The following is a 27,904-nucleotide window of genomic DNA, read 5'->3' on the forward strand; positions in this document are numbered from 1 at the left end:
TAACACAAGCAAGGACGAGTTAACTGCTATATAAGAAATGTGCTTTACCATAGAATCAGAATGACTAGGATGCAAGATCTCTAGTACCACCTCCTGCTCAGAACATGCCCATTTACATACTCAGGCCTACACCCCACAAGGATGCATTCTTCAGAGAATTATAATATCTATTTTCAAAGCCAAAGCAATTGTTATGAAACGTAACTAGAACACACAGGCAAAGAAAGACTGGGTTGGTCAAAGTGAAACAATCTGCTTTGTTTATAATTCATCAAGTGTGTTGGGCTGGAATGGACAAAGCTTTAGTCCAGCTTTCAACAGTACTAACTGTAACTACTTACTAATAAAGCTGCAATTTAACAGTTGCTGTTCGAACATGGGCCCAAGAACGGCAAAAGGGTGCCAAGACAGACAAAGAACTGTTGTCTTTTGTCCTGAAAGGGAAGTTTCAACAATTTGGAAGTGACAACATTTAGGTTTGCTGCAGCAAACACGCTTGTGTAGTCAACTGAAACTGCTGATTCACTGGCATTCCCCTAAAGTCTTCTGTCAGGAAATACACAGTTTTCAGCAATAAGTGCACTTAGCAAATTTAGCAACATCAAATGACATGCACTATCACATGTATATATGCTGATATATACAGCTGATACCAGCACTAAAATAATGGAATGTACAAGACATATCCAAGCTTAATTTTCCTCACTGAAATTTAATTCATATTTAATTCAATTGTAAAGAAAGAACCCTCTGTTTTTCACAGTAAAGGAATAATAACTTGAATAATTCATTTAATCTTTCCCTGAAAGTACAGCTTCTTACAACATTGACAAGTTTCAGTACCAGCATCGTACTGTACATCAGGGCAAGTAATTCTTATCAGCTGAGAAGCCTCAAGTGTATTTGTTTGCTTAAACAAGCAATTTTACAGTAATACACAAATCCTCACAAATTATTCCAGGTTACCAAGGGGGTAGAAGGATGGACGCCTTTCTCTATTTGACACTCCATTCCCCCAGTTTTCTAATGCCTATGTTCATATCAGGCAGTATGGGATATTTAAACATCAGCAGTTAAATATTAAACCCCTTCTTCCTCACCTACTATTTAAAATATATATGCTCAAGAGCAGGACTTTTGTTTCCTCTGCAGTCAGTCTGTACACAGATGACATTAAAATAACAGCAAATGCATATTTTCATGCTTGATCTGTTTTCAGAGGGAAAAAGGATGTTTCTGCTGACCTACAGTGAAAATTATATTGGAAGAATTACCTTAAGGGGTTCCGATAAATGCCAAGGACATTAGATTAAAAGAGCAGGTGCCCCAAGCCATGTCATGTTTTCAGAAGAATTCTGCCAGCTCTTTAGAGTCACATTAGCTTCTGAAGTTACTCTCTTTTTCAGGAATTTCACTGGATGGTGGTGGTGTGCGTGCCTCTCTCCAAAGAGCCAAAAAGGTTACTACCTCTGTTCAATGTTACTACGTCTCAGTCTCATTGGTACTTGTGCACTCCACCCATGTGGCTGAGCACTCCTCCCTAGAGCAAGAGGATTAACTACGATCTGTAAATATCACCTCACTGAGTTTCACTGTAATGAAAGCTCACTGAAGAAAAGCCTTTCTTTTAGAAAAGTTCTTTTAAAAAGCAAAAAAGACTGACTTTGGTAGATTGAGGCATACAGAGTATCCAAGATTTTTCTATTAAGCTGTTAATGCACAGTATTTTTTTTGAGGTGATGAGTAATAATTCTGAGTAAGCAGCATACAGCATTTGGCAATTGCCAGCTTTTAACTAGTCACTACTTTTACACTGCAGCTCTCTACTTTCCGTTCTTGATACCAAGAGCGTACCCTTATCTGAAGGGGCATTTATCAAGCTTGACACAGGTCTGTCTCAACGAACAATACTGTTTTCAGGGAGACCTTGTAAAAACATGCTATCATTCTGCCGTGGAGAACTCAGACTCCTAAAGATAACTGCATGTAATTCTGCCAGTGACAAACTTTGACATTCCCCTTACTTCTATTAAATGAAAGTATACACTATCAAAATTATTTACCACAGTTTTTACAAAGTGAATTAATAACACTTTTGGCCTTACTACTGGAATCACACTTGTTTACAGCAGTAAGACTGGCTATTTACTGCATAGCCAGCTGCAAGTTGACTCTTCTAGAAGTCACCTCAAGACTGAGCATTTGTCTTGAGACCAAGTTTACTTTAGCCATGTACATCACCCTTCGTTAAATAGCACTGCAAAAATGTTGACTGACATACTCTTAACAGCTTAGTGGAGCTGTAGTGTCACAAGCCTTTCACATTATTTGATACCGAGTTAGCAGTTTTCAAGTGTTTTCCTTCACACAGTATTGCACCCAAAAGGCAACGCTCTGCTAATCTGCAATTTGAACTGTAACTTTCAGGCATCCATTAGCTATTTCAGAACATTCTGGTTCACCAGCCTGGCTATGCAATTTACTTTAACCTTTCTGTGCATTTGAATCTTGAAACAATTAGCATATTTAGCTAATTTAAGGGAAAGACAGGAGTAAGCCATCTCAACTAAGTTCACTACCTTTTGGGGGCAGGGGCTTGAGAGGAGAGTTCAAGACCTCTACTAAGACTATGAAGACTACCTGTTAATGCTCTGACTAGATAGGAGAGAACAGTTTTTAATTAGGAACATACAGGTGATCACAGCTTTCATGGATACAAAGATTTAAAATTATCTTAGTGCACATATATCTAAGTGCACATATATGTACAGCTCCAGATTCAGATAAACAGCTCCCAACAGAGTAACAGGCAAGCTCAGCTATGAACTGAGATAGATTAGATCATTTAGCAGTTTCTTCATGTAGACAGGTGCCCATACTTTACAAAGTACTAGAAGAAGCACGATCACTTAAGAAACTGAACCAAACCCACACAGCACAATAATTATTACCCAAAACAGCTGAGCTGGAAAGACTGAAGTTGACAGAAGAGCAGTATAAGCTTAACACTTATGTACACAGGAGAAAAATGGAGTTCAAAGCTTACTTGGTTACAGGAAATATGGTACTGTACACATACAGGATAGGTAATGATCTGCAGATAGTTCTAGAGACGAATCAGATTTAGTGGTTCTCAAGCTGGGTAACTTAAAAAAAACCTCATGGTGCTGTAAAATGGTAGCATACGAGATCCACGAAATAATCCTACATTCTATGCAACACATATAGGATCCTAGTGGGAATGCTGAGTTCTATTTTGGTGCTACACTTCACGGAAAGATGAGGACTGAGTTTGGAACAGAGACATACAAGGTATCAGAAAGCTGTAAAAAACATCCACGTGAACAACAACTGAGGAATGGGGAACTGGTCTAACAGAAAAAGACAAATTTTAAGTGTTTCAAAAATGAACAGAGTAACCTCTCTAGATTTACTGTAAGACTACTTAATAAAGGAGAACTCATATTTTATGAGGATGGCAAGAAATTCCTCTGACAGCAGAAACAGGCTAAAGTGATTCCATAAGCCCTTACCATTAAAACACTTCCCAATCTAACTTACAGTGAAACATAGCACCTGGATGCTATGTTTCACTGTGGATGGTAAAGGATGACTTTAGTTCATATTAGGGGAAGAATTACAATGAATTTTATGACTGTTCCTTCAGGAGGGTACTTCAGTTTATTTCTTTGCTGATATCTATACCACTTAGATGTCACTGAAGAGCAAAAAGAAAAAGATGGTATTCACAATTGAAGGACGAATGAATTTGAAAAGCTAGACAGGGTGCCCAGACTTGAGACAGCCACATCCTTCTCCTACGTATTTCCCGCTCTACCTAAGGTTCTGGCCAAAATCCAATAAAAATAAGCTTATTACTGCCAAGTTCAGAAGTCTGTGCTTGAACATATTTTGTTATTTAGTTATCAAGGAGCAGTTTTGCAAACACTTCAAATTCAGCTTTGCTGGGAGATGTCAAATGTGAATACACAAGAACTTAAGTTACATATTTAACGTCAACATACAGCAGTGACAGAACAGCAACAAAAACACATCTAAGTTCCTGCATAAGCTTGAGCAATAGTTCATGGCTTTTTAGTTTCAAACTAGTACAGGGTGTTTTTGCAACACCTTTAAGCGTGTGTCTCTGCCACTCATCAGCAACTTGCCTACACATTTCAGTCTTTTAAACAGGTAAATAGGCTTTAAAAATAGCTTTCAACAGTTTAATATAGATATCTGAATGCTGTCCTCCAGCCTCCTCTCAGGCAAGCTGCACTACTGCTGCAAGCCAGAGCCTCACAACGCCACAGTGACAGTGGGTGACTAGCTTCTGGAGCAAAATGCATTACCACAGAAATGGTAAGAGTGTATGCTACACAATCCATGTCAGCATCAAACAGAAACATTTAAGACTTTGTTGTGTGCTGCAGAGCATTAGACAAAAGAACAAGGAAATTCAAATCAGGTTAATAGGAAACAATAGCTGACATCAAGATTACTTAAGAAACTTGTTTCAACACTTAGGACATGGATATCAACACAGGCAAAAGGAGGCCTCATCATCACACTCCTAACAATCCTCATTATGTACTTGATAAATAAAACCAAAGTTGAACAATATATATCTACTCCCATATATCCCATGCTTTCCTTCATCTGCACTGTTGCTTCCACTTATGTCAGTCTTATTTTTGAATGGGTACAGGTGAAATTACGGCCAGAGGAACTAGTATTAGTAAGAAACACCAAAAAATTAAAATACTAGGGAGCCACATTCTCTTTCCTTTTCAGATCTCAGCAACAACGGCTGAGGAAGCAAATACTTTAAAAATCACACATTACTGAAACAGCTGAATGCCAGGAGAGGAAGTAGATGGGGATATGGCAACAGAGACTGCTCCTATTGCTCCCTCCTATGATGTATCTGAAGTTACACTGCTGGAAAGTTTTTATTTTAAAATAATTAACAAGACTGTATTTATAATTAACAGTCACTCATCAATATTAGAATATTTGCCATTGCTAGAAATTGACAGTGACTAGTTGTCAACAATATAGTAAGCTGATTAAAAAAGAATAGATTTATAAAGGTCATAACATAAAAAGAGACTTCTGAAGACTATTTGCAGCATTTCACTATGCACTTAAATACAGTCTACACAAACATCTTGTTTCAGTAATTCCACAAAGGTCTGCCAGAAGATAGGAACACTAAATTTAATGTACAAAACTATTTACTGATGGCAGAAATTTATGCTTCTCATTTAATATCTATTTTTAAAGCTTCATACATTAATATGCTGAGTCAAAATGTTTCTGTATCATTCCTCTGCATATACTTTCCTATTCATTCTAATTATCTTACTAATACTAATTTCAGTCCAGATCAGCTTTGGAGTGATTTATTTGCATGTCTTTACTGCCATTATCAGTATACAAAATATAAATCAAATCTAGGGCAAGATTAGAGAGGTGTAAAAAAGGAGGAAACTGCCCTGCCTTCACAGCCTTCAATGTTACAGCTCTACTTAAAATTACTTAAAATTGCTGCGGGTAAGTTAAACATGTACTACCCTTCTGTACTGTTGATCACCTGAGCTCATATTTCACAAATTGAAACTGATAATGGTTTCTGATTAATGGGTCAAATTTTTTTGCTCTACCACCCACTGCTAGTAAAATATTACTTTGAGAAACTTACCTCTATTTGCATTTTTCAATGTTTTTTTAGAGCACCTAAAAAAAAAAATCTCATAGATCAATATTTACATACAGTATTCAAACAAAAGCTTGACTTTAAGTATAGTTAATGTGAAATTTCTTAAGGCATTAATAGGTTGAAGGAACAGGTAGATGCACTTGGGTCTCAGTCTGAAGCTGACACAATCAAATAACAAAACAAAAACCAGGAACTGAGAAACTTTGGGTGCTTATAACCAAGTTTGAAGTGAAATTTAAGGCTTCCTCTGAGTTTGATAAAAGTTACTCATGCAGAAGCTCTTATACTTAAGTTCATAAGAGAAATAACACAAAGATAAAAGGCAAATTAAATTTATAAATACTTCAATATTTTACCTGAAATCTTTCACTCTGTTTATCCAGAAGCTGACTTGTATTACCAACAGATTTAAGCAATCTGACATTAACTCAACGTTTCAGAACAGGAACAACTAGAGCAGGGGGTCCATTAGCTCTGGGTAGGGTACTCTGTGATTACTTTGTTATTAAGATGCTTCTCAAGTGCACAACATTGTGGTGCTCTGGTTTTAGCCACCGGGAGTTCTGCTTTTGAATGGTTTTGCAGTCCTGTTAGACTAGCAAAAGCCCACCTGTACCCCTTGTCCTCTCAACCTGGCTGCCTTTTCTGCTCCAACATCACAATTACTGTTATTAGCAATATTTTTCAATGTGTAACAGCACATTCAGTAATTCTTTTAGAACAGTGCATTGACAAGGAAAAACAAAATATGCAGCTGACCGTAACAGTGAAACTAATGACTCTTATAGATAAGGTAACTGCTAGCTTTTTTCGCTTACTTGGGAAAAAGGAACTCCATTTTATGTAGTGAATTTTCTTAAAATTTCAGGCTGCTGATGCTTTTAGTTTTGAAGTTTCTCACAACAATATCCTGAAGTGCCCTTATTGACTGCAACCAAAATTATGCTCTTTCAAGTTTGCTCTACAGTTTTCTAAATTAACTTGTGAACTAGGACCAACAGTCAGAAAATAACCACCTCACAAGTAAATATCTCAATTCTAGCTTACTGGTGTGAAAATATATCAGAGTTTAACAAATGAAATGAATCAAACATTTCGTTTTAATAAATGAAATGAATCAAGTTAATAATTACTTAACTTTTTCTTAAATTTGAATTTAACAGACCACCAAATCCAGTGTTTTGGTTTTTTTCCACCATTTTAACTAGGTCTGCACTTAAACAATGCAAAAAATGGTATCCAAAACATCTTATTTGGTTTGACAACTGGTATTTTAAGAAACAAGTTGTAGTATACAAAGAATTGCACAAAATTAGAATTACTTAAAAGCTAAACTATCTTTGTCCCCAAGGTTGCCATGTCTCCTCCCTTTTTTAGCAAAAAAAAAAGCTAAAAAAAGAGATGTTTTACTCTTCTTGATGTTTTTGTATACCCCTATTCTAACTAGCTAACACCTTCCCCAGTATCTAATCAAGAGTAAAAACAATAAAGCAGTAGTCACCCCTCAGTCAAAAAATTTTGACTGAGGGAGACAGGCCACCTTCATTTAAGGGGGACAGGTCCCTTCATCCCAGAAAAGGGACAGATGTCAATTAGGTTTGGAAAATAGCTACCTGATGCCTTTCACAGTCAAACTTTGAGATTCATGCCTCCTGCTCTAGATATAAATGCCTTGTACATCATCACTTCAAAATGAAAAAGAAAACCTACCTAGTCCTGATGCCTTAAGAGGCCCCCAAGAAACGGAGACTAGACAGGAGTAAAGGAATAAAAGTAGGTATTTATTTGAAAGGCCTTCAAAGTACCCCCTGGGGAGCCAGAGGCTACTGCCAAGATGGACCCCAAGATGGACCCCAGGTCACGAGTTCTTCACACTTTTATAGGTTTGGTTCATTTGCATATCAGGGTAAATTCTCCAATTAAAGCTTCAGTTCAATGATGTCATTTCCCCTCCACTCGCCCCCCTTAGAAGCTCTTTGGATTATACTTTTTAGGTCTAGGACAGTCTGGGTGACCTTGGAGAGCAGGCCCGGAGAGGCTTTGTTATGTCTACCCAGCCCAAGTGGGCAGAAATTAGCAAGCCACAAGAAACTTCAGAGTTACACACACTAGACACAGGATTTGAAAAATATAAAAGTTAAAACCTAAGGCATCAGTCCCTACATGCCAACTTGTTGGATATCTAGGTATCTCTCTGAAAAATTTCCAGTTTTAAACAGCAAAATCAGATATTGTAAGAAGTTCAGCAAGACTTAAAACAGTATTTTGGTTTGACAAACAAAAGATTTTGCAAATACAAGACCAAAAAAACTATCTATTTTGCTGAGGAGCCACGACGTCAATAATGAAGACATGAAGAGTCCGTGTGCAAAAAATAAAAACTATGATGGAACAAAATGGGACAAACCTTAACTGATGTAGTTTCTCATGAAGTATTAATTTCGAAATAAATTCTCATCAGGTTCTCAAGTAGAAGATTAGTATTACAAGAAATCATTATATGGATCTCAGGAGTTCATTTGCTCAAAATAAGCTTACTTATACAGATGTTTCTCACAACAAACAGCAATTCACTCCCCTCACTTTCTCACAGCACTGAGCTAACAACCTTTAAGCCAGTTTATCTAGTATTAGGTTAGAAATTCCAAACTACATTTTGAAACCATGGGAGAGACCTGGAGGAGGCAGTCCTTCAAATTATTATTAAGAGAGTAGCTTTCGAAATACGTCAGCACTGTGGTGCTCAAGTACCATCAATGTTTAGACACCAGAGAAACACCAGATCAATACATTTAATGAAAAGTTTAAGTAGAAGAACAGACTCCTGGTTACACGTGAACTATTTCCTCGTTTGCCTCACTGATGGCTTTATAGTAGTTTTAGATGTATCATTCCTCCAGTTCAGGGCCATGAATAAACATTTTAGAGCGATACTTGAAACACTTAATGGGGTAAAGATCCAGGACCTCAATACAAGAAAAGAAAAATACAATTATAACCCCCTCTGCAAATTCTAATGGTTTTTATGTTTGAACATTAGCTGTTTTACATTTCTCAGCCATCAGCTACTAATTGGTTCTGCTAAGCATGAAGTTTTTCTATGTCTGCTTATACTCATATTTAATATAAAATTAATTTTAAATCAATGTTCCCTCTGTTTGGAGCACAATGAAACACAGTCAAAGTTTCGGTCTATTTTTCTTACTCCGAAGATCAACAACCTTGTGACATGCTACTTTAAATCTCACAAACACCCTTTTGTTAGCAAATAGCTTAAGCAGCCTACCAAAACTACCTACCCACTCAGTAAGCAACAAAGAACTTCAAAAACAAACAAAAAAAGTACTTTATGTAGCAGTAGACTAATGTTAATAAAAATAACTGTTTAGTACAGGAAATAATTTCCTCTCTTGATTTTATTCAAACTATTATATGTCAAAACACATTTCACCCGGAAGGAACAGCTTTTTAAGGAACTTTTTCTTGAGGTTTAGTAACCGGACCAGAAAGTTCCTTCAGAAAATGTTAGAGTAAGCAATACAAATCAGAACTTTTCAGTGCAATGAGATATTTTGCCCATCTTCTCCCACCCTCAGTCAAGTTTTTGGTTATAAAACTTGCATGAGCCAAAATAAATTAAAGGATGGATGAAGAGTTACTTAAAACTAAGGCTCACTTAAGTGTTGTCCATACAAACTTGAACAAAAAATGGAACTAACTTCCAGACTCCACGAATTTTTTTTTTTTTTCAGATCCTATCAAAGTTATATTGGAAAAATGTACTGTTTCTTAAATATTTTCCATACAAACTTATATAAAAATTACAGGACATAGCAGTAACCCCTCAATGAAAATACAGAAACAAGACATTTGGAGACATATTCTTCAAGAACCACTTATAATAACCTGAGTGAAGACTGGATTTGGACACTTCTGTGTTGTGTTTAACTGTATCGAACACCTATTCATGTAAATACAGCACTTTTCCAATGTTTCTGGTGATAAGATTACTGTATATTTTTCTAAGATCAGCTAGAAGAACAGATGCACCTCTATACCTACAACAGTTATCACACAAAACTACTACTATTATGAAGGCAACGGAATATTGCACTGGAAAGAAGATGTTAGTAACTCTGATATTCCATTATATACTTTCAACTTGAGTCTAACTTATTATTACAAGATTGCAGTAACTTCTGCTGTTTTCCTTGCTTTGTCTTGATCATGACATTCATGATATTTAGTTGCATAATACAAAAAGGATGCTTTTAAATAATGTATTGCTTTAACTACTAAATGTTTTGATGGTTTATTTAGAAGTGATGTGCCATAATATTTTCTACTCCATTTAAGAATGAAAATAACTGCTATTTGCCTTAAATATTGCAAGAACTAGAGAGCAAAAAGGAGTATGAAAGAAACTGAAAAATGTCAAATAGCCATGAAACTGCAAACTACACATACTGAAAAAGCCGTAAGATTTGGAACAGTCAAGCCCAGTGTTATTATCTTAGATGCAAGATGCAAACTGAACTGTTTCTTGTCAGTTCAGCATATACAAGACTTATTACCACTTCCTACTTCTAGACATACTTTTCTTCTGTTTCTACAACATTCCAAAACATCCTCACTCTTTAAAAAATAAGCTGAAAATAACTTTATTAAAATAATGAGAAACGCTCTCATTAACTCTATCCCTATAATAATTCTAAATACAGGGAAAAAAACGGGTAGTGGAAATAACCAACCCTTCATTCTACTCCTTGAAGCATAAAGGCAGAGATCTGGTACAATTTATTTATTTAAATAACTACCAAAATCTTGCAAAGCATGGAAGTTTAAACTGTCCAAACTTAAATCAATGCTAAGATATTATTTTTTTGAAGTGGAAAAACTGTATAATTAGCCAGGCATCCTTACAAAGGGAGGTCACTTTTGGAACGCTAGAATTTGTACTCCTCAATACTCATTCATGATCTGAAAAGGAGGTTGAATAAGACAACTTAATCTTACCAATAATACCAGACCAACAAAGCAAAATAAACAGATACCTCATTACAGGGGCTGAGCACTAATGGAGGTAAAAAAATCAGTGTTGAAAAACACAAGATTTTTTTTTTTTTAAAAACAGTTCAGAGAAACAATTCCAAATTAACACTTAAAATGGCAAACTCTAAACTACTACCATTCAACGATCACATATTATAAGTTGGTGATTCCATAAACTTGCAGCTCAGAACTCAGCAATGCTTAAGGTGAGCCTTACAAAAGGGAATAGAAAAATAGCATGAAAAAGGTGATGAGCAGACTTTAAGACAGGATCTGTGTTTTTTCATCACTCATTCCTACAGAGGAGCATGCAATGACACAGACCGCATTTCTGCTTATCCAGCTTCCGGTTAAGTTCTGCATTTCCCCAGCTAAATGGTTCGGGAAACCTAGTCTGAATTTTAGCCTAGAGCTATCAAGTTCCATGACTAAACTAAACCATACCTGAAGACTCCCAAGCCTATAAACCAGTTTTTGAAATGCCAGTTCTATGGATATGCAATCCAGTAACTTGTTCAGTGTATCCTCCTGAGAAATTTCTCTCAGGTATTGCACTAGGAATAAATTGCAGTGTTGTTGTCTCAAGAACACTCCACTGTTAACTATATTTTTTCATTAGACTACAGGAAAGAACCCTGACTTTGCAACTTAATTCCATATGTTTTAATGTTACCTCTGTATCAAAATGAAGGCAAAATGCCAAGATATAAAGGGATGATGCATAGTCCAATTGAGATGATTTTTTTCTTAGAGAACCATTATCAAAAGGCAGCACTTTAAATTTAAGAACAGGTACTGCTTACTGCAAGGAATGGCCAATAGGTGAAATGTCTTAATTGCACACAGTACCTATACAGACAACACTTCAAGAAGCTCAAGGTAAAAACTCATACCTGCTTGGATATCTATAATAATTCGTATTCCTGTAATACCTATGTAACCCAGATTGAGAGGCCAGGTATTGTAGGTTACTGCTACACCTTGGGACAGTACCTATCTTGTTCCTGAAAACATAATGGATGTTTTGTGTACTTTCTACCTGATCTGAAGGGCTTGAAGGTCAGGTACTTTGAAAATGAAATTAGCTGAGTTCATTGGAAGATACAAGGAACAGATCAAGAGCTGAACTAAAATGCTGATGAAGAGTAGTGCCTTAAAAGACAAAGAGACAAAAGCCAGTAAGCAGATACAGTAAAAGTGGTCAAATGATGAAAAAGAGGAGCCTAAAACCAGAAAGATAACCTAGAGAATTGACTCTAAGACTAACAAGTTAACATCTAGCATAGATAAGAAGCAATTCAATAATCAGTGAGAAATGGACAAAACCATGAAAACGTCACTCAAACATAATGAAAGCTTTTCTTGTTTCAAACTAGAGAGCTCAAGAAAGGCTCACAGTTGTTAGCTTCCAGTAAAGTCTTATCTATGAAGAACAAGTAAGCCAATTCCTTTGAAACATATTTAACACACAGCTTCAATCTTGAACTTTTATCTGTCATAAATACTGTGAGTACTTCAATGACTGTACAGAGAAGTTTAAACTCTCTGCAAGCACTATGCTTGATCTAATGAGGGAATGAGAAATGAAATTAGAAAACAGAAAATTACATACCTTGTGTTGTTCTATTGCATCTACCCACTGTTGTCTGTGGTCTGGGTCCTGAGCCCGGAGGTACCAAACACTATCATTCACGCTGATATCAAATCTGCATTCATCAAAGTCATGGGGCTGTGAGAGAAGAGAGTGTAAGAGTAGCTAAAATTAGAACCTTGATCAAAGTTACCTCACATTATTTTGACACTCAAACACTGATTAGAAAATCTGGTCTATACTGTCTCGAATTCACCCTATATTCTGAATTCTGTGTTGTGTAGCTGTCTCAAATAATAAACATACACTCTCATAATGAAAGATGCCGGTCTTCTGAAATAGAATAGCCTGTGTGATACATTCTTATTAAATAAAATTTTCGTAAATAAATTCCACACACAAACAAGTTCCATGTTTTCAAATACTTTGAAACAAATCCTTCAACAAAGTATCTACTATGTTGGAAAATATGCCTATATATATATTTTAATTTCAAAACAGGACAAAACTCTGTAACATTACTGTTACCAGTACTAATTTTAGATGAAATACATACATCACAGCAAAAAAATACCAGGATAGAAACATAAAAGCAGAGTATATCTAAACGACAAGCCAGAGCAGGAACTTAAGGAAGCTGTGACATGTACTGCCTCAACTATTTTCACCATGAGTATTTCACAGATAATTGGAAGCCACATGCATTCCTTTCACACATCTCCACTCAACTGCATCTAACTTTCAGTTCACATGCCTTAAATACTAATAAGCTTTTACTAATGTAACAATGAAACTGTTAAGGAAAGTACAGGGAAAACAATGATCTAATCTGCCCTATACCCTGACACTGTCAGTTCAAAGTTACTCCTTAGTAAACATCCAACTGAGCCCAATATTCCCCACTCTCTTCATCTTTGAAAGCCATTCTTAAAGACACATAATACAGGTGTAGCTGAATGCCTTTTTGAATTTGAATACAAAGAAAAAATACACATGAAAATAATTGCAGGAGGTTAACTGGCTCCAGGATAAAGGCTAGTGACACAGTCTGAAGGACCACAAATATTGATACTAGACACTGAAGACAAGTCTATGCATGTTAGGACTATCCTTTACAACACATGGACCACTCTGCCAATACATTCATCTTGCAGACTAAAACATGGTGAATCTCTCATGTAACACTCCACAAAAGAAAACCTAGAAGTAAGTCTCATTTGTTGTCATGCACACCATTCCAGTGTTAGTGAGATTTTTTTTCAAAGAATTGGGAAACCAGAAGCTACCTACACATTAAAAAAACAAACCAAAAAAACTCCAAACTTTCTCTTTTTCTGTTTTTAATATACTAAGGAAGAAGAAAAGTATAACATAATTCAAATTACCAAATAAAAAAACAAGCTAGAAACAGTTTAACAGAAGTGCATTAAAAAACCAAAGTGTAAGCTTAAAGCTTTGTGTATTTGGTCAAGCATCTGAATGCTCAATTTTAAAGAAATTTAAATTTCCCATAGGAAAAGTCTCCAGCAACTCTAAGAATTCACAATCAAGTCAAACAACTACAGCTACTAATTACCTATCTCAAGTTAATTGAATTCAAAAAACTTCCAAAACTGGTTCTGTACACTCCTTTGCCTTCACTGAACCAGGCAAAGGGGTGTAAAAAGGGACATGAGGTTGTTTGACCCCAGCTGGATGCCAGGTGCCCACCAAAGCCTTAATCGTTACTCTCAGCAGGAGAGAGGAGAGAGAATATGACGAAAGACTAATGAATTGAGATAAGGACAGGGAGATCACTCACCAATTAATGCCACAGGCAAAACAGACTTGACTCAGAGAAAATAATTTCATTTATTACCAATCAAATCAGAGTAAGATAATAAAAAAATTAAAGGCATCCCACTCCTTACCAGCCTCAACTTCACTAGCTATTTTCCTCTACTTCATTCCCCCAAGCACTGCAGGGCAACAGGGAATGGGAGATGCAGTCAGCCCAAACACTTTCTGTCACTCCTTCCTCATGCTTTTTCCCTGTTCCAGCATAAGAACTTTCTCATGGGATAGAGACCTCTGTGGTCTTCTCCAACATGGGTCCTTCCTAAGGGCTGCAGCTCTTCATGAACTGCTCCAGTGTGGGTCCTTTCCACAGTCCTTCAGACACAGCCTGCTCCAGCATGGGTCTCCCACGGGGTCACAAGTCCTGCCAGCAAACCTGCTACAACTTGGGCTCCTCTCTCCATGGGGCCACAGGTCCTGCTAGGAGCCTGCTCCAGCATGGGTTTCCCACAGCCCGTAGATGCTCATGGGCTGCAGGGAGACAAGCTGCCTTACCACCGTCTCCCCCACAGGCTGCAGGGTAATCTATGCTCCAGCACTTGACCATGTCTTTCCCCTCCTTCCTCACCGACCTCTGTGTCTGCAGAACTGTTGCTCTCACGTATTCTCAGCCCTCTTTCCCAATCCCTGTTGCACAGCAGTTTTTACACTTCCTCAGGTATCTTATCACAGAGGCAATATACCATCATCACTGATTAGCTCAGTTTTGGCCATCAGCAGGTCCCTCTTGGAGACAGACAGAACTGAGCCTGTGAGATATGAATGCAACTTCTGCATCTGCACATAGAAGTTGTATCTGTAGCCTCCCTGCTACCAGAACTTGCCACATAGACCCAATACAGGACACCAAGCCTCCTAGTCCAAGCCCCTCTTCTTCAAGCTGCATTTTCTATTATTACTATATATGTAAAAGAAGTTCCTCTGCTTTAGAACAGCAAACTTGCCAAGGCAATGTGTCATGCTTATATGCCTGTTCCCAGCCGCTCGTCTGACAGGCCCTCATTCAGTCATGTGATGGGGGACATGGATCTACAATAATCAAAGATATTCCAAAAGATCAGCCAAACAGAAAGTGTAGGAAGATTAGCTATCAAGGTTTCTCCTGACGTGACAGCATTCGTCAGATTGATCTCTCATTCTTGAAGTCTTTTGGGAAGAGTTATAAGCAATTACATTATATGTGATTAGAAAGACTTGCCAAAATTAACCTTAAAAGCCTGCAGCACTACTGATGCCACACTTCCATACAGTGCACTTACTTCAGTTCACAACCATCCTTGCCGTCCCCTGAATCTCATCTCTAACCTAAACATTTTCTAATGCAACTTAAGACTATCACCTCTGTTCTTTTCAAAGGCAGGTTTTTGTACTCCCCTTCTTTCCAAAGCAGCTTTTAATATATTTGAAAATCCATGCCTCGTTGCTAAGACACGGAAAGAAAATGTTTTCTCTGAGGTCTAGCTAAAACTTTTAAACACTTTTGTGGGCCATTTATGGCATACACACTTCTGCATTACATGTAGTTAAGAGACTAAGTCATCTCTTTCCCTCTCTCTCTCTCTCTCTCTAATTGACCAGCCAGTCAAAGGAGGAGATTGTCCCGCTCTGCTCTGCACTGGTGCAGTCTCACCTCCAGCACTGTGCACAGGTTCAGGCACAGCAATATAAGAAAGACATAAAGCTATTAGAGAGCATCCAAAGGAGGGCCATGAAGATGGTGAAGGGATTGGAGGGGAAGTCTTATGAGGAGAGGCTGAGGACACTTGCTTTGTTCAGCCTGGAGAAGAGGATACTGAGGGGAGACCTCATTGTGGTCTTCAATAGCCTCACGATATCCTCACGAGGGAAAGGAGTGGGGCAGACACTGATCTCTTCACTAACATGACCAGCAACAGGACCTGAGGAAATGGCATGAAGCTGAGTCAGGGGAGGCTTAGGTTACATATTCGGAAAAAGTTTTTAACCCAGAGGGTTGTTGGGCACTGGAAGAGGCTCCCCAGGGAAGTGGTCACAGCACCAGCCTGACAGAGTTCAAGATGTGTTTGGATGATGCTCTTGGGCACATAGTGTGATTCTTGAGGCTGTCCTGTGCAGGGCCAGGAGTTGGACTCAATGATCCTGATGCATCCCTTCCAACTCAGCATATTCTGTGATTCTATAAATCAGGTCTAGGGTTATCCTGAGCTCAGTGTGCAGTTCCATGTTATAAAAAAACCAGCTGATCAGGTGATCCTGTTAGACCAAGTTGCTTAAAGAAAAAACCATTAACAAGGTTAAATATGCTTCAAAAGGAAGTTAGGCAGGTGATACATTATTAGCTGTTTACATATTTAACATCCTATAGTATGTATTAATTGACTATATTCCATATATTTTTGGCAACTGAAATAATTGTTCATCATCCTTTTCCTCTGTTTTTTTTTTTTTGAAAACATGCTTTGTTGGAAGAACCCTGAATTAACTGAACACAAAAGACAAATAAATCACCTGAATCATGTGATGTGTTTTTTTCTTAACACAAATCAGGTTGTTGTCGATTAACCCCCTTCTCAACCAGTACAGAGTTCACATTTCATTTTCACCAATAACTTGGCAGATTTCTGTATGTAACTCTTTGGCATCATCTGTTACGTTCTCCTCCCCGCAAGCTATAGACAAACTTCCTTGGTCTACCTCTGGCTGTAAGTGCGTATATTGTTTTCTTTAGCTGCATCTAGCAAAGATCACAAAGTGTTATTCACAACTTCTCAGGTCTGTCCTTTATTTTTCTAACATTCTCATTGTAGCGGGTTTGGTTTGTAACGGGGCAGAAACACCAATTTAGTGTAGTGGTTTGGTCCAAAATACTCATTACTGTTTATCTTCTGTGAGATGAGAATTAGGAGAAATGCAAAGCAGGCACCAAACTTGAAAGAATATAAGGAAGTTTAGTAATAGACCTAAAAGAAGGGAAAAAAAAAAAATCATACCACACTGTTGCAGTGGGGATCCTGCAACACGCATATATCAAACCAGGAGTCCCGTGGAAAGGAAATATATATGGACAGACAGATTCTTGATAGCTGTTTCAGAGATGTTTATTTCTCCAGCCGCATGGCCGGAGCTCTGCCCAGGAACTGTTCCAGTCACGGGACCAAGGGTCCTTCTGCCCGCGCAGGGAACACAAACCAACCAATGGGAACGAGGCTGAGCAGGGACAGGGAAGCCCCGTGTCTGTGCCCTCAGGGCCCCTCTCCCAGGGCTACACGGCAGGGGAGGGACCCCAACACCTCACCCGTTTTATTTTAATAAAAGGAGAATGAAAACAACTGGATAAACATAACAAGAACAGATTCAAAACAAAACAAGCCACCCTCCTGAGTCTTTAACTGTCCAAACAGATTCTGTGGAACATCTTAGGGCTGACAGAAGGGAGACAGAACTCTGAGCATGCTTTGTGGGGAAACTGAGGCAGGAGAGGGTTTAACTTCTTCCCTCCCCCTTTTCATCCCCCACTCGGCATTGGAAAGGGATTTTTGGGGACACAATTGGCAAAAGCATGGTTTTGTGAGGGAAACCATGGATGAAAAAACGGATTGGGAATACACTGGGGGTAATAGGACATAGGGTAAAAGGGAAAGGTGGGATTAGGAAAGGGAGACTGTAGGGGGGGCTTACAATGGAGATATTGTCTAACATGACTACGATTTTTTGCATATATACTGCCTTTCACAGAAACACCATCAGGCCCAGTGACCTGCGATGCTTGTAACCCTTTTCTCCCTAGTACAATATTAAATTCCACCACCTCTCCATCTCCCAAGCTTGGGATCCATTTTTCAGGGTTATTCTTTTTAATAGCAGTTCTATGCACGAATATGTCTTGCTGGTTGTCACACCTTGTTATAAAACCATAATTTTGCTTAACATTATACCATTTTACTATCCCTAAGGTCTTAGTTGCTATGATCTTTTCCTTTTTCCAAGTGGCTGCTGTTTTCTGTCTCGCTGCGTCTTTGCTCTCTCCTTCGGTCGCTCCCGTGTTGGAATTGTCAGGGCTGCTGGTGCCTGCGCGCTCTTCCCGGGGTCGCGTTCGGGGCCGTGCGGGCCGGGCCGGGCCGCGCCGCTCAGTTCTCCGTGTGTCGCCTCCCCTGGTCACAGCTTCGCTGCCGCTGCCGGGCGCTGCACCCACGTCTCGGCCGGGCCCCCGAGCAACGACCCCCCCGCGCCCTGCTCCAGCGCGCGTCTCGGCTGGGCGCGGCTCCGTTCCATTGCCACCGCCGCCAGCCGCCGCCCGCGTGCCGCCCCTCTCGGCCGGGCGTTCCCGGGGCTCGCTCCACCACGCGCTGCACAGGACCGGGCGGGCACTGCCGGGTCTCGCCGCTCCCCGCTCCGCCACCGACACTGCGGCTCGCGTGGCTCCGCCCGCGCGCGGGAACTGCCTCGCTGCTGCTCGCAGAGCGCTCGGTGCACGTGGCCTGGGCCGCACGGTCCCTGCGCCAGGCTTCCCTTCGCCAGGACACAGCTGACATTGCTCAACAGTCTCGGTAACTAAATAATATTCACGAAAATATTCTTCCATCGGCATATATTTTGACTCCAGTATTAACTGTGTCCAAACGGTTTTCCAAAAGCCCTTGGTAAGAATTAAATCCCAAGAAACATAGAAAAAGTTCTTAAACAACCATGCCAGGAAGTGTTTCAGTTCTTTTTGAGCTTGAATCAAGCTAAAATTTACAAATCGTTGTTCAAGAATCATTTTAAGTTTAAGATAAATGTCCATATGCGGCTCTGAGAGCCAAGAGTCTTCCCACGGTTCCTCCATAGTTTAGATATGGAATAGCAAAGCAAAACCAAGAAGAGGAATCCAAAGTTTCCAGGGTTTACTCACACAAATCAGTCGCTTAGGGATCGGGGATCGTTCTGCTCACATTCTCCACCATTTGTTGCAGTGGGGATCCTGCAACACGCATATATCAAACCAGGAGTCCCGTGGAAAGGAAATATATATGGACAGACAGATTCTTGATAGCTGTTTCAGAGATGTTTATTTCTCCAGCCGCATGGCCGGGGCTCTGCCGAGGAACTGTTCCAGTCATGGGACCCGAGGGTCCTTCTGCCCGCGCAGGGAACACAAACCAACCAATGGGAACGAGGCTGAGCAGGCACAGGGAAACCTCGTGTCTGTGCCCTCAGGGCCCCTCTCCCAGGGCTACACGGCAGGGGAGGGACCCCAACACCACACCTTCAGAACACTTCTCCCCCCACCTTTCTCCCTGCTCCCAGTGACAATGTAAAAAGACAACCCTTGAGATGTTCAGTCTTTTTATCACTTCCATAATAACCTTGTTCAGTCCATTTAGGAAGAGGAGTCTCTCTTGCCCATGCTATGAAAACCTTATCACAACGAGACAGCCGCCCGGGTTGGTTCTCTGCTCACATGTGAGTCCCTTCCCACGACTTGCAGCTTTCCCCACAGCTGCTTTCGAGGGTCCACTCTTGAAATTACTGGGGTATAATTTTAAGGTTGAGCCATTCAGAAACAAAAGTTCTCTTCACCCATCTCTGGGAGCATTTCATCTCTAAGAATAGAGGCCCTCCTCCTTCCCTGGGAGCAAAGGGTCCTCCTCATCTTCATCTTTAGGACTATCTCTGGGAGCATCTCTAGGAACTGAGGTTTTCTCCTTTTCCATTTGGAGCAAAAGTCCTCATTGCTTCCATCTCTCCCCGTTCAAATTTCTCATGAAATTACAGCTGCTTCAGCATCTGCCTAGCTCAGCTCAGGTGCTTTTGCTCTCAAGTACAAGTTGAAGGCTCCACCCCCCATGCCTTCATGAAATTACAACAGGTACTCTGATGCATCATAGCTTTACAACAGAATTTCAGCTCTAAGCATCTCCTCCTTCTTCTCCCTCAGGTTTTCAGCTCTTCACAGCACTAAAAGGGTTAATCTCACCTAGGCCTTGCAGCTGGAATGTCGCTTATCTCTGTTGCTCACATGATCTTTTGCCAGACAGAGGTGCAGCTTCAGCTGAATCTTGGCCGCACTGGAGAGGGGGAGCCGGGCTGCTCTGTCTGCACATAGCAGGGCTGTGGGGGGGTTCCACGGCTGGAACAGGTCCATCGGCTCCAGGATGGCCGTGGCCCGGCCCGGCCTGGCCCAAGCAGGGCCTGCTGGGCCCGCTGGCCCCCACACGGGGCCCGCAGCCACCTGTGCCAGCGCCGGAAACGAGAGAGAGCTTGGGGGGGAGTTTGCCTATTCTTAAGTGTGCGTCACAGAGGCAGTCACAACTTTAAGTGGCTTAAAGAACTGTCCATATTCAAACTGGACAGCTGATAGGTTCTGTCAGGTCACAGAGGAAGCTGTAAGCACCCCTTAGCAAGGACATCCCTTCCGGGACTATGTTTGCTAACCCATGACACTCATCAGACTAGTTTGACTCTCTCCTTTACGCTCCCTGGAAGTTCTTCCATTTCTCTTCACTTTCTTTCCTGTAGACCTCAACCCATTTCATTTAGATCTCTTTTTTTTTTTGAGGCTCACTGTTTCCAGCCTAGTGTTCCCTTTCCCCTTTCCACTCAGAAGCTGTTATAAAATGGTACAGTTCTTATCCAGTCACATGACAAGACTTTGGAGGATAAATAGGGATTTTCATCCATAACAAGCTAAGGACATGTGCTGAGGCCAGGATATGTCCTAATGACCTTTCACAATCAAGATAAGGCAAGAAAGAGGAATGTTTTAGTTATGCAGGGAAGCAGGAAGCAAGTAGGAGTTCACCATCTACCCCTGGGCTTTAAAGCACCTTGGAGAACTTCAGCTGCTTTTTCCCACCCCACAGCAGTCTTAAGCAACAAACATAAATTGAGAGGGCACTGGGGAATAAAACCCTGATCAAGACACTTTGAATGGGGGCACCTGAAAACATTTACAGCATTTTCAAAGCTGAGTTGGACAGACTTAAGAGTCTGGGGCAGAGGCAACCTCTGTGTATGTCAAGGGCTCCTTCGAGAGCCCACATGAAAAAAAACCAAAATCAACAAAAAGGCCCCACAGCTAAATCATAACTCCATTCAAGCATGTGCTGCAAGAAATAGGCCCCCAGCATCCTCAAACCCTCTTTCTGTATGACTCCTAAGCTTTTTTCCAACAGAGAATCCTGCAGAAACAATGGCAATTCCAAGTATTCAAGCATCCTAGATCCTTCCAAAACCAACGGATAATAGCTCTTAAATTTTAAACTTTTCTAAGTAAGAACAGTTTACAGGAAAAAACACTTACTTGGCTACAGTTACTGAGGAAGTTGGTAGCCAGCTCAGGTCTCATGAGTCATAGCTGATTGCATTGCCACAAAATCCTTCCTGCTATAGAGCTGTCAAGCCTGAGATATTCATAAAACAAGCTTCAGAGCAGTATCTGCTTGAAAAATACTGGTTCAGGTGCTTAAGGCAAATCACACAGGAAAGATTAAGTGTTTTTATATACTTTATAACCCTCAAGAGTACTCTGTGGGAGAAAAAACCCAAAACCAAGCCTTGAATGAAGAAACTTTCGCTTTCTCTCTCACTACTCCAAATGGTGTTCATGGCATTTTGTCCTTTCCTTACAGAGGAAAGCCAGCGTGATTCACAGCAGATACAACTCACGTCTGCATATTACAATTATTAAAGTGTGCTTCTGCCACTATTCTCATTGCAGAACTAGAATTTATCTAAGCTAAAATTATTTTAAAATTTTGAAGGTTTTTCTTATTAAGAAAATCCTGAGCAGGGAACTATGACACAAGACAAACAGTAGAGGCCTACAAAAAATGAAAACTGCAATTCCTTAGTTCTCAGACATGAATGTCACTAGCATAAATTCAACAGAGGCTCTCATACAGCCTAAGCTGAAACACGAAACCTGATGTTCCCCTTTTGCTTCTCTTAGTGCAACTCAAAGCAAGTCAAGAGAACTTCACATTCTTTTTTCCGAACAGGTTTGAGTATGGTGTCAATCAGAAGTTACTTAACTGAAAATTGAGAAAACAAACTCAAGTTTTGGTACAGATTTTTTCTTTAAAAAATAGCCTACACATATATGCCTTAGAGTACCTAAAAGCTGAGTATTGGCATTTTTAGTAGCTTTAAGAAACAAAAAAAGCCTTATCAAATAAAACTGACTTAAGTAAACTGTTTTGCATATATTTCATTGATGCAAATGCTGTAACTCATGCCTGCAGACTTTTTTTTTCTGCATGTAGCATGTGTATAGGGACAAATCACTCCACAATCATTTCTTTTCCTCTTAGAATACAACTTGGTGCATTCTGCCCTTTGCTTCATCTGCTGAGGAAATAGCAAAACACCACTTTATAACTCTGATTTGCACGCATCTTTCATGTTAATACGCCTGTAAATCTTTTAAATACAGCAAACTTCACCAGTTTCAACTTAAATACCTCTTATGAAAGTAGACATGAAAAGTTATACCCTGGGAGACGAGATACAAGCCAGACTATAGCTATTCATAACCAATGTTTCCAGCTCAAAAGAGCTGAACACACAACTTTTTCCACATGAACAATGTCACTGTGCTACTATGCAAGGTAAAATTTATCTATTGGTTAGTTTTTTTCACCATTTGCATGGGATTGAGGAAAGAGTGTCCTTTTTGCACTGTTCTTGAACTTCCTGAAATCCTCCAGTTACAAAGTACCTGAACAAACTACCACTTCCTCCACAAAAAAACCAACCCCCCTCCACCAACAAACAAAAAAACCCTACCCCCCCACCAAAAAAAATTAAAAAAAGAAAAAAAAAGAAAAAAAGAAATATGTTCAGAGTAGTTACCACAAACCTACGGATTTGCTTGTTTTCATAGATCATTCAATAGGTTCTGGACCTGGATGTATTCATTCAAATTCCAAAACCACCTCTATCCTCTCAAGTTTTCAACAGGAAATTCAAAAGATCACTCCAGGATAATATGGATAGGACAAGAAAGGACAGAGAGGCACAAGCAATGATCAGAAAAAAATAAATTGCATCTGTAACATGGTATTACTTTCAAAACAGACAGAAAAAGAGCACTGTATTCACCCATAAGCAAGGAAACCTCACAACAGAAGGCAGCAAACTGGACAAACGGAGAAATGCGCATGCGATAATTTAGGATGCAATGGACAAAACCAGTATCCTATGTTAGAAAAAGAGAAGACACAATATATGATAAGCTATAGAAATAACATACTAAGCACCTTACAAATTAGTTTACCTGATGGAATAAGAAAAAGGGAAAGCAATGCAATGTAGCAGGCAACAACATTAAATAAAGAAAACAACAACAAAAAAAATTACTCCATAATTTTCAGTAAGCAACGTGTATCAAAGCAAAAAAACCATTGCAGTTACTGAGAATTGAGGCCAATACCAAAGTGCGTAGTTTGGCTGTGGGAATAAAGGCAAAAAAGAACTTATTTGATACCAGGAAAAAAAAAAAGCTATATGAACACATTCTACATGAACCTACATTGAGACGCTAACAAAAACCCCAAAATAAAAAGTTTACTTTTAAGATTTGTGCTGTACCACTGAAGGAATTAGTTCTAAAAGCACACATGAAAACTGTATTTCAGCTCCCATGCAAAACCAGTTTGGAACTGGCAAAAGCTGTGGTAAGTTAACTAGAAAAAAGCAAGTCAAAAATCTCAGCCAAGTTTCAAAAAATGCATGTCTTAAAATAATTTTTTGAAAGCATTTAATTTATGAGAGATCCAAACTGAGAAGAAATTGTCCTCTGCTTCCAAAATCTAAGATGTCTGAAAACATGCTAACTTATGAAAAAGCTTTGAACAGAAAGATAGTGAAATGAAGTACCACTGACACGATTTTGAATTTGCATTCTAGGTGGTGAATAATACTTAAAGTCATCAATGGAAAAATTGTATCAGCCGAATCACAATATGTATTTTACCAAATAATATAATGCATGGTTAGGATTTTACCAGACAAGACCAGTCAAAACACTTTAGTGCCTGTGTTGGGTTGACCCTGAGTTGATGGACAGTCTTTAAGACCAATTACGCTTCTCACAATTTACATATTTAAACCGCACGGAAAGGCGGGACTTCCCCTTTGGTCGGCGCTCGCCTGCTGGAAGGTGGGAGGGCTCCGAGCCTCCCGGCCCCGCTGGGCCGGGCCGGGGCCACTGCCCCTTTCCCCCTTTCCCATCGCTGCGGCACGGACCCTGGGTCACTGAGGGGGACTGTCCCAGAGCCGCAGGCAGCTAAAACCAGCCATGGACTGCTCACAGCTAAACCCATCCAGCGCGGCTTCTGGGGACAGGCGGGTCCCTCTCCTCTCCATGCGGAGCCAGCGGGAGCCGGCAGAGCCTCCTGTCTGCAGCCAGCACACTCCGTGCTGAACTGAAGAGGACACCACGCAGCCAGCAGCACAGAGGGAGCGAGGCTTTCCCCACCGTAAAGCCTGAACGGGAGCACTCTTCAACATGGCGGCTTCAGAGTCAGAGAGAAAGAGAAGTGAGTCACGTGGGACGGAGCTGAGCATGGCGACAGGAGAAAAGAGGGCGGTGCCGCGATTCTGGCGCGCAGCTTAAAAGAAACCTTCTTGCATGCCGTGGTAAGAAACTGTAATACCACAAACTGTTTGTCTCTTTAATCCATTTGAAGAACATGGGGGGGGGGGGGGTGGAGAATCAACGTGTGCCTATGAAGTTTGTGAAGAGTGCCTATGCCAGGCTATATAGAAGTAGTAAGAGGCTGTTAGAGACTTGTGGCGAAGAAAAGCCTCTGTGTGCAGGCCAAAATAACTTATCTTTAAAAAGATGAATAACCCCATGTGATGGCCCATGTTCTGTAGTGTGAAAGAACTGTGAAATTCTTCATGGGAGAGATGTTCTACCCATAGCAGACTGTTTGTTTCCGGGCGGGTCTGCTATTGGTGGCAGTTTGGGAACCACGTGCAACTGAAGGAAAACCCTTTTTTCCTTAAGCATAAGAGAGAGACTTTTCAAGAACTGCAACACTGACTAACATCCCATGTTCTGTTATCCCTTGTGTGAGCTGGATAAAAGGAGAGAAGTGCTGGAAAGAGGGGGGGGGGGGGGGGGAATTTACTTTAATTTTGTTTTGTTTTCTCTTTACTTTTAATTCTGTTAGTAATAAAGCTCTTTCATTGTACTGCAACTGTTTAAGGTTTGTGGCCTGCTTTGCTTTTCTCCTAATTCTTATCTCACAGAAGGAAAATAAGTAAATAATGAATATTTTGAATCAAAACCACTACATTTAATTGGTGTTTCTGCCCGGTTTCAAACTCAACCCGCTACAGTGCCTCATTAAATAGTAAATAGTGGTATTTTTCAAGTTAGACTATTTCTCTCCAGAGCCAATGAAAAGCTCGTGGGTCAAGATAAAGACAGGGAGATCACTTACCTACTGCCAGCATTGTCAAACAGATTTGACTTGAAGAGAACTGACTTAATTTTTTGCCAAGTAGAGTTGGATGGCGAGAAACAAGACAGAACTAAAAACACAGGGACGAGGGATTGGGAATGAGGGCTATGGTCAGTTGGTAACAATTTAATTCTGCCACTCCTTCCTCATGCTTTTACACGCTCCAGCAAGAACTGTATCCATCAGTGCAATTCTTCAGGGTAAACTTGTCACAGCATGGATTCTTTGGAGGCTGCTGTCTCTGCCAGGACATTTCCAGCTGCCATGGCTGGGTTCAAAACAGGTTGCAATGTGGTCGTCTGGTCTGGTGTGGTTCTCTACACAAGTTACACAAAAATGCCTGCACAATGCTTTCCTATACAGGCAGCAAGGGATCTCTGCTCGGTGGCTGGAGCATCTCTTCCGGCCCACACAGCTGTTTTCTCACACCTTTTCCTCACTCCTCTCTTTCTCACACACTGCTGAGCAGCATTTTTGCTATTTAACTCTTTTTACCTTGAGGTATCATCACAGTGGCGGTGGGTGGGGCTCAGCTGTGCCCTGCACTTGGTCTGCTGAAGCTGACCATGTTCTGTGCAGGACAACCTGGAATCTCCTCACAGAGGCTGCGTGACACACACCAGCCCCACCAGGTACGCTTAGTGCAATCATAAAAGGTCATCAAGATCCTTCTGTAACTATGACTTATTTTTGAAGACACTTGGCTTTAAAACTATAAACATAGAAGTTACTAAAGTAATTAATTTTGCAAGGATTTTTTAATATCAATATCTATCCTAGATCTAAGTCTCAGGATGGAACAACTTAAAGAAAGCATTATACTTCATTGCTTATAATACATTTTATTTAAAATGTACTGAAGTCCCAAAAGACACTGCAAGTTCTAATTTCATATATTTTTAATATTTGCCCCCAGTACTACCCCAAGAAAAGCCAAGTGGATCCACAAACCTGGTGAATTAAGGTCTATCAAGAGTCACAATACAAAATTCTGGTTTCCCTTTCTGAGTTCTAAAATCAGTAAAAACCTAATTGAAACACTGGACTACAATGTCTTGCCTTTTCTTGTTGTTATTCTTAAGCAATAAGAACCCACTTTTTAGTTACACTGACTGGCTGTATTCTTTTTACATTGATATGTACTGTATTTTTTTTACAACAGTATAGGAAAACCTTATTACAAACAAGCAAGAAGTAAACAAGACAGTTCTATGCCTATTGAAAGTGATAAACCTTTAGCAGCAAAACATGGGATATCTAAATGCTTGTTCATTACCACATTAAAAAGAAAACTTTCTCATAATGGTATATTTACACATGTAGAAAAAAAGCTTATCAAGAAAACAGGCTTAAAAATATAAAAGCATATTAAATGTTTTTACATTCTTTGCTACTACCCAAATATTCCATTTCAGGTCTTTAGCCAGGGTATTTTCTTTTCAAAATGCCTTTCAACACTTATTTTCCTTTTAAATAATGATCTTACCTTTTCAAAACCTAGTTAAAGTAGAAAGCAGTGAAAGCAGAAGCATGGTAAGCCGAATTTAAAATTAGTTTGATAGCATGGTATGCAAATTTAAAATTAGCTTGCTTTAATCCATTGCAAAGAAGCTCTCTCATGGGAGAACTGCCCTTTTAAGTCTGGATCAAGTATACATTGTACGTTACTTTAGTACTGAAACCACATTTAAAATTTGAAATCTAGAGACCTCAGGTGTAAACCTGGTCAATCTGGTTTTCTGCACACCTGCTGAATAGATTCAGATGCAAAAGTGATCATATAAAACCAATTTTCATATTTTTTGTGAGTAATCATCTATCTTACAGGACAGTATCTTACAGCACATGATTTTTTAGATTAGTATTTTATCAAATTATTTCTGTGTTAATGAAGTAGAATTAGTACATAGTATCAAGTCATACTGTATTAGTTTATATGTAAACATACCCCTGACACTGCTATTCTCAAGTGCCTATTAAAAAACCAATTGCTTGCAATAGCAAGACCTAAAGTATAACAAATGTGCACTTGAAGTGTCAGCTAAACTTGTTCAAGACATGGAATGGCACTATGTTACTAGAAGAAAGAGGGCAAGACTGAAATAGTTGTAAACCAGCATGTGCTTGCAGCCATGACCTTAAGCGATCTACTAGTGAGTACGGATACATGTAAAAGCTCCACGGATTAGTGAGTTGGTATTAACAGATTTAGATACACACAGAGAGAAATCAAGATATAACTAGTGGGTCTGTCCTGTTTAAACATAGTCT

General features: G+C 39.8%; 1 protein-coding gene across 3 annotated transcripts in view; it reads right to left on the reverse strand.

Moving 5' to 3' along the window:
* Positions 1 to 27,904, reverse strand: part of CERT1 (ceramide transporter 1) — an 84,455-nt gene that overhangs the window by 43,055 nt on the left and 13,496 nt on the right. For 2 of the 3 annotated variants that reach the window (XM_048292819.1, XM_048292818.1), the window contains exon 3: positions 12,387 to 12,503. In XM_048292819.1, the coding sequence (XP_048148776.1) occupies positions 12,387 to 12,503 (117 nt within the window). Of the gene's footprint in view, positions 1 to 5,704; positions 5,732 to 12,386; positions 12,504 to 27,904 lie in introns of those variants that run through there. The other variant, XM_048292822.1, reaches the window with a different exon arrangement.

This window comes from Corvus hawaiiensis, chromosome Z (assembly GCF_020740725.1).
Source record: "Corvus hawaiiensis isolate bCorHaw1 chromosome Z, bCorHaw1.pri.cur, whole genome shotgun sequence".
Lineage (NCBI taxonomy): Eukaryota > Metazoa > Chordata > Aves > Passeriformes > Corvidae > Corvus > Corvus hawaiiensis.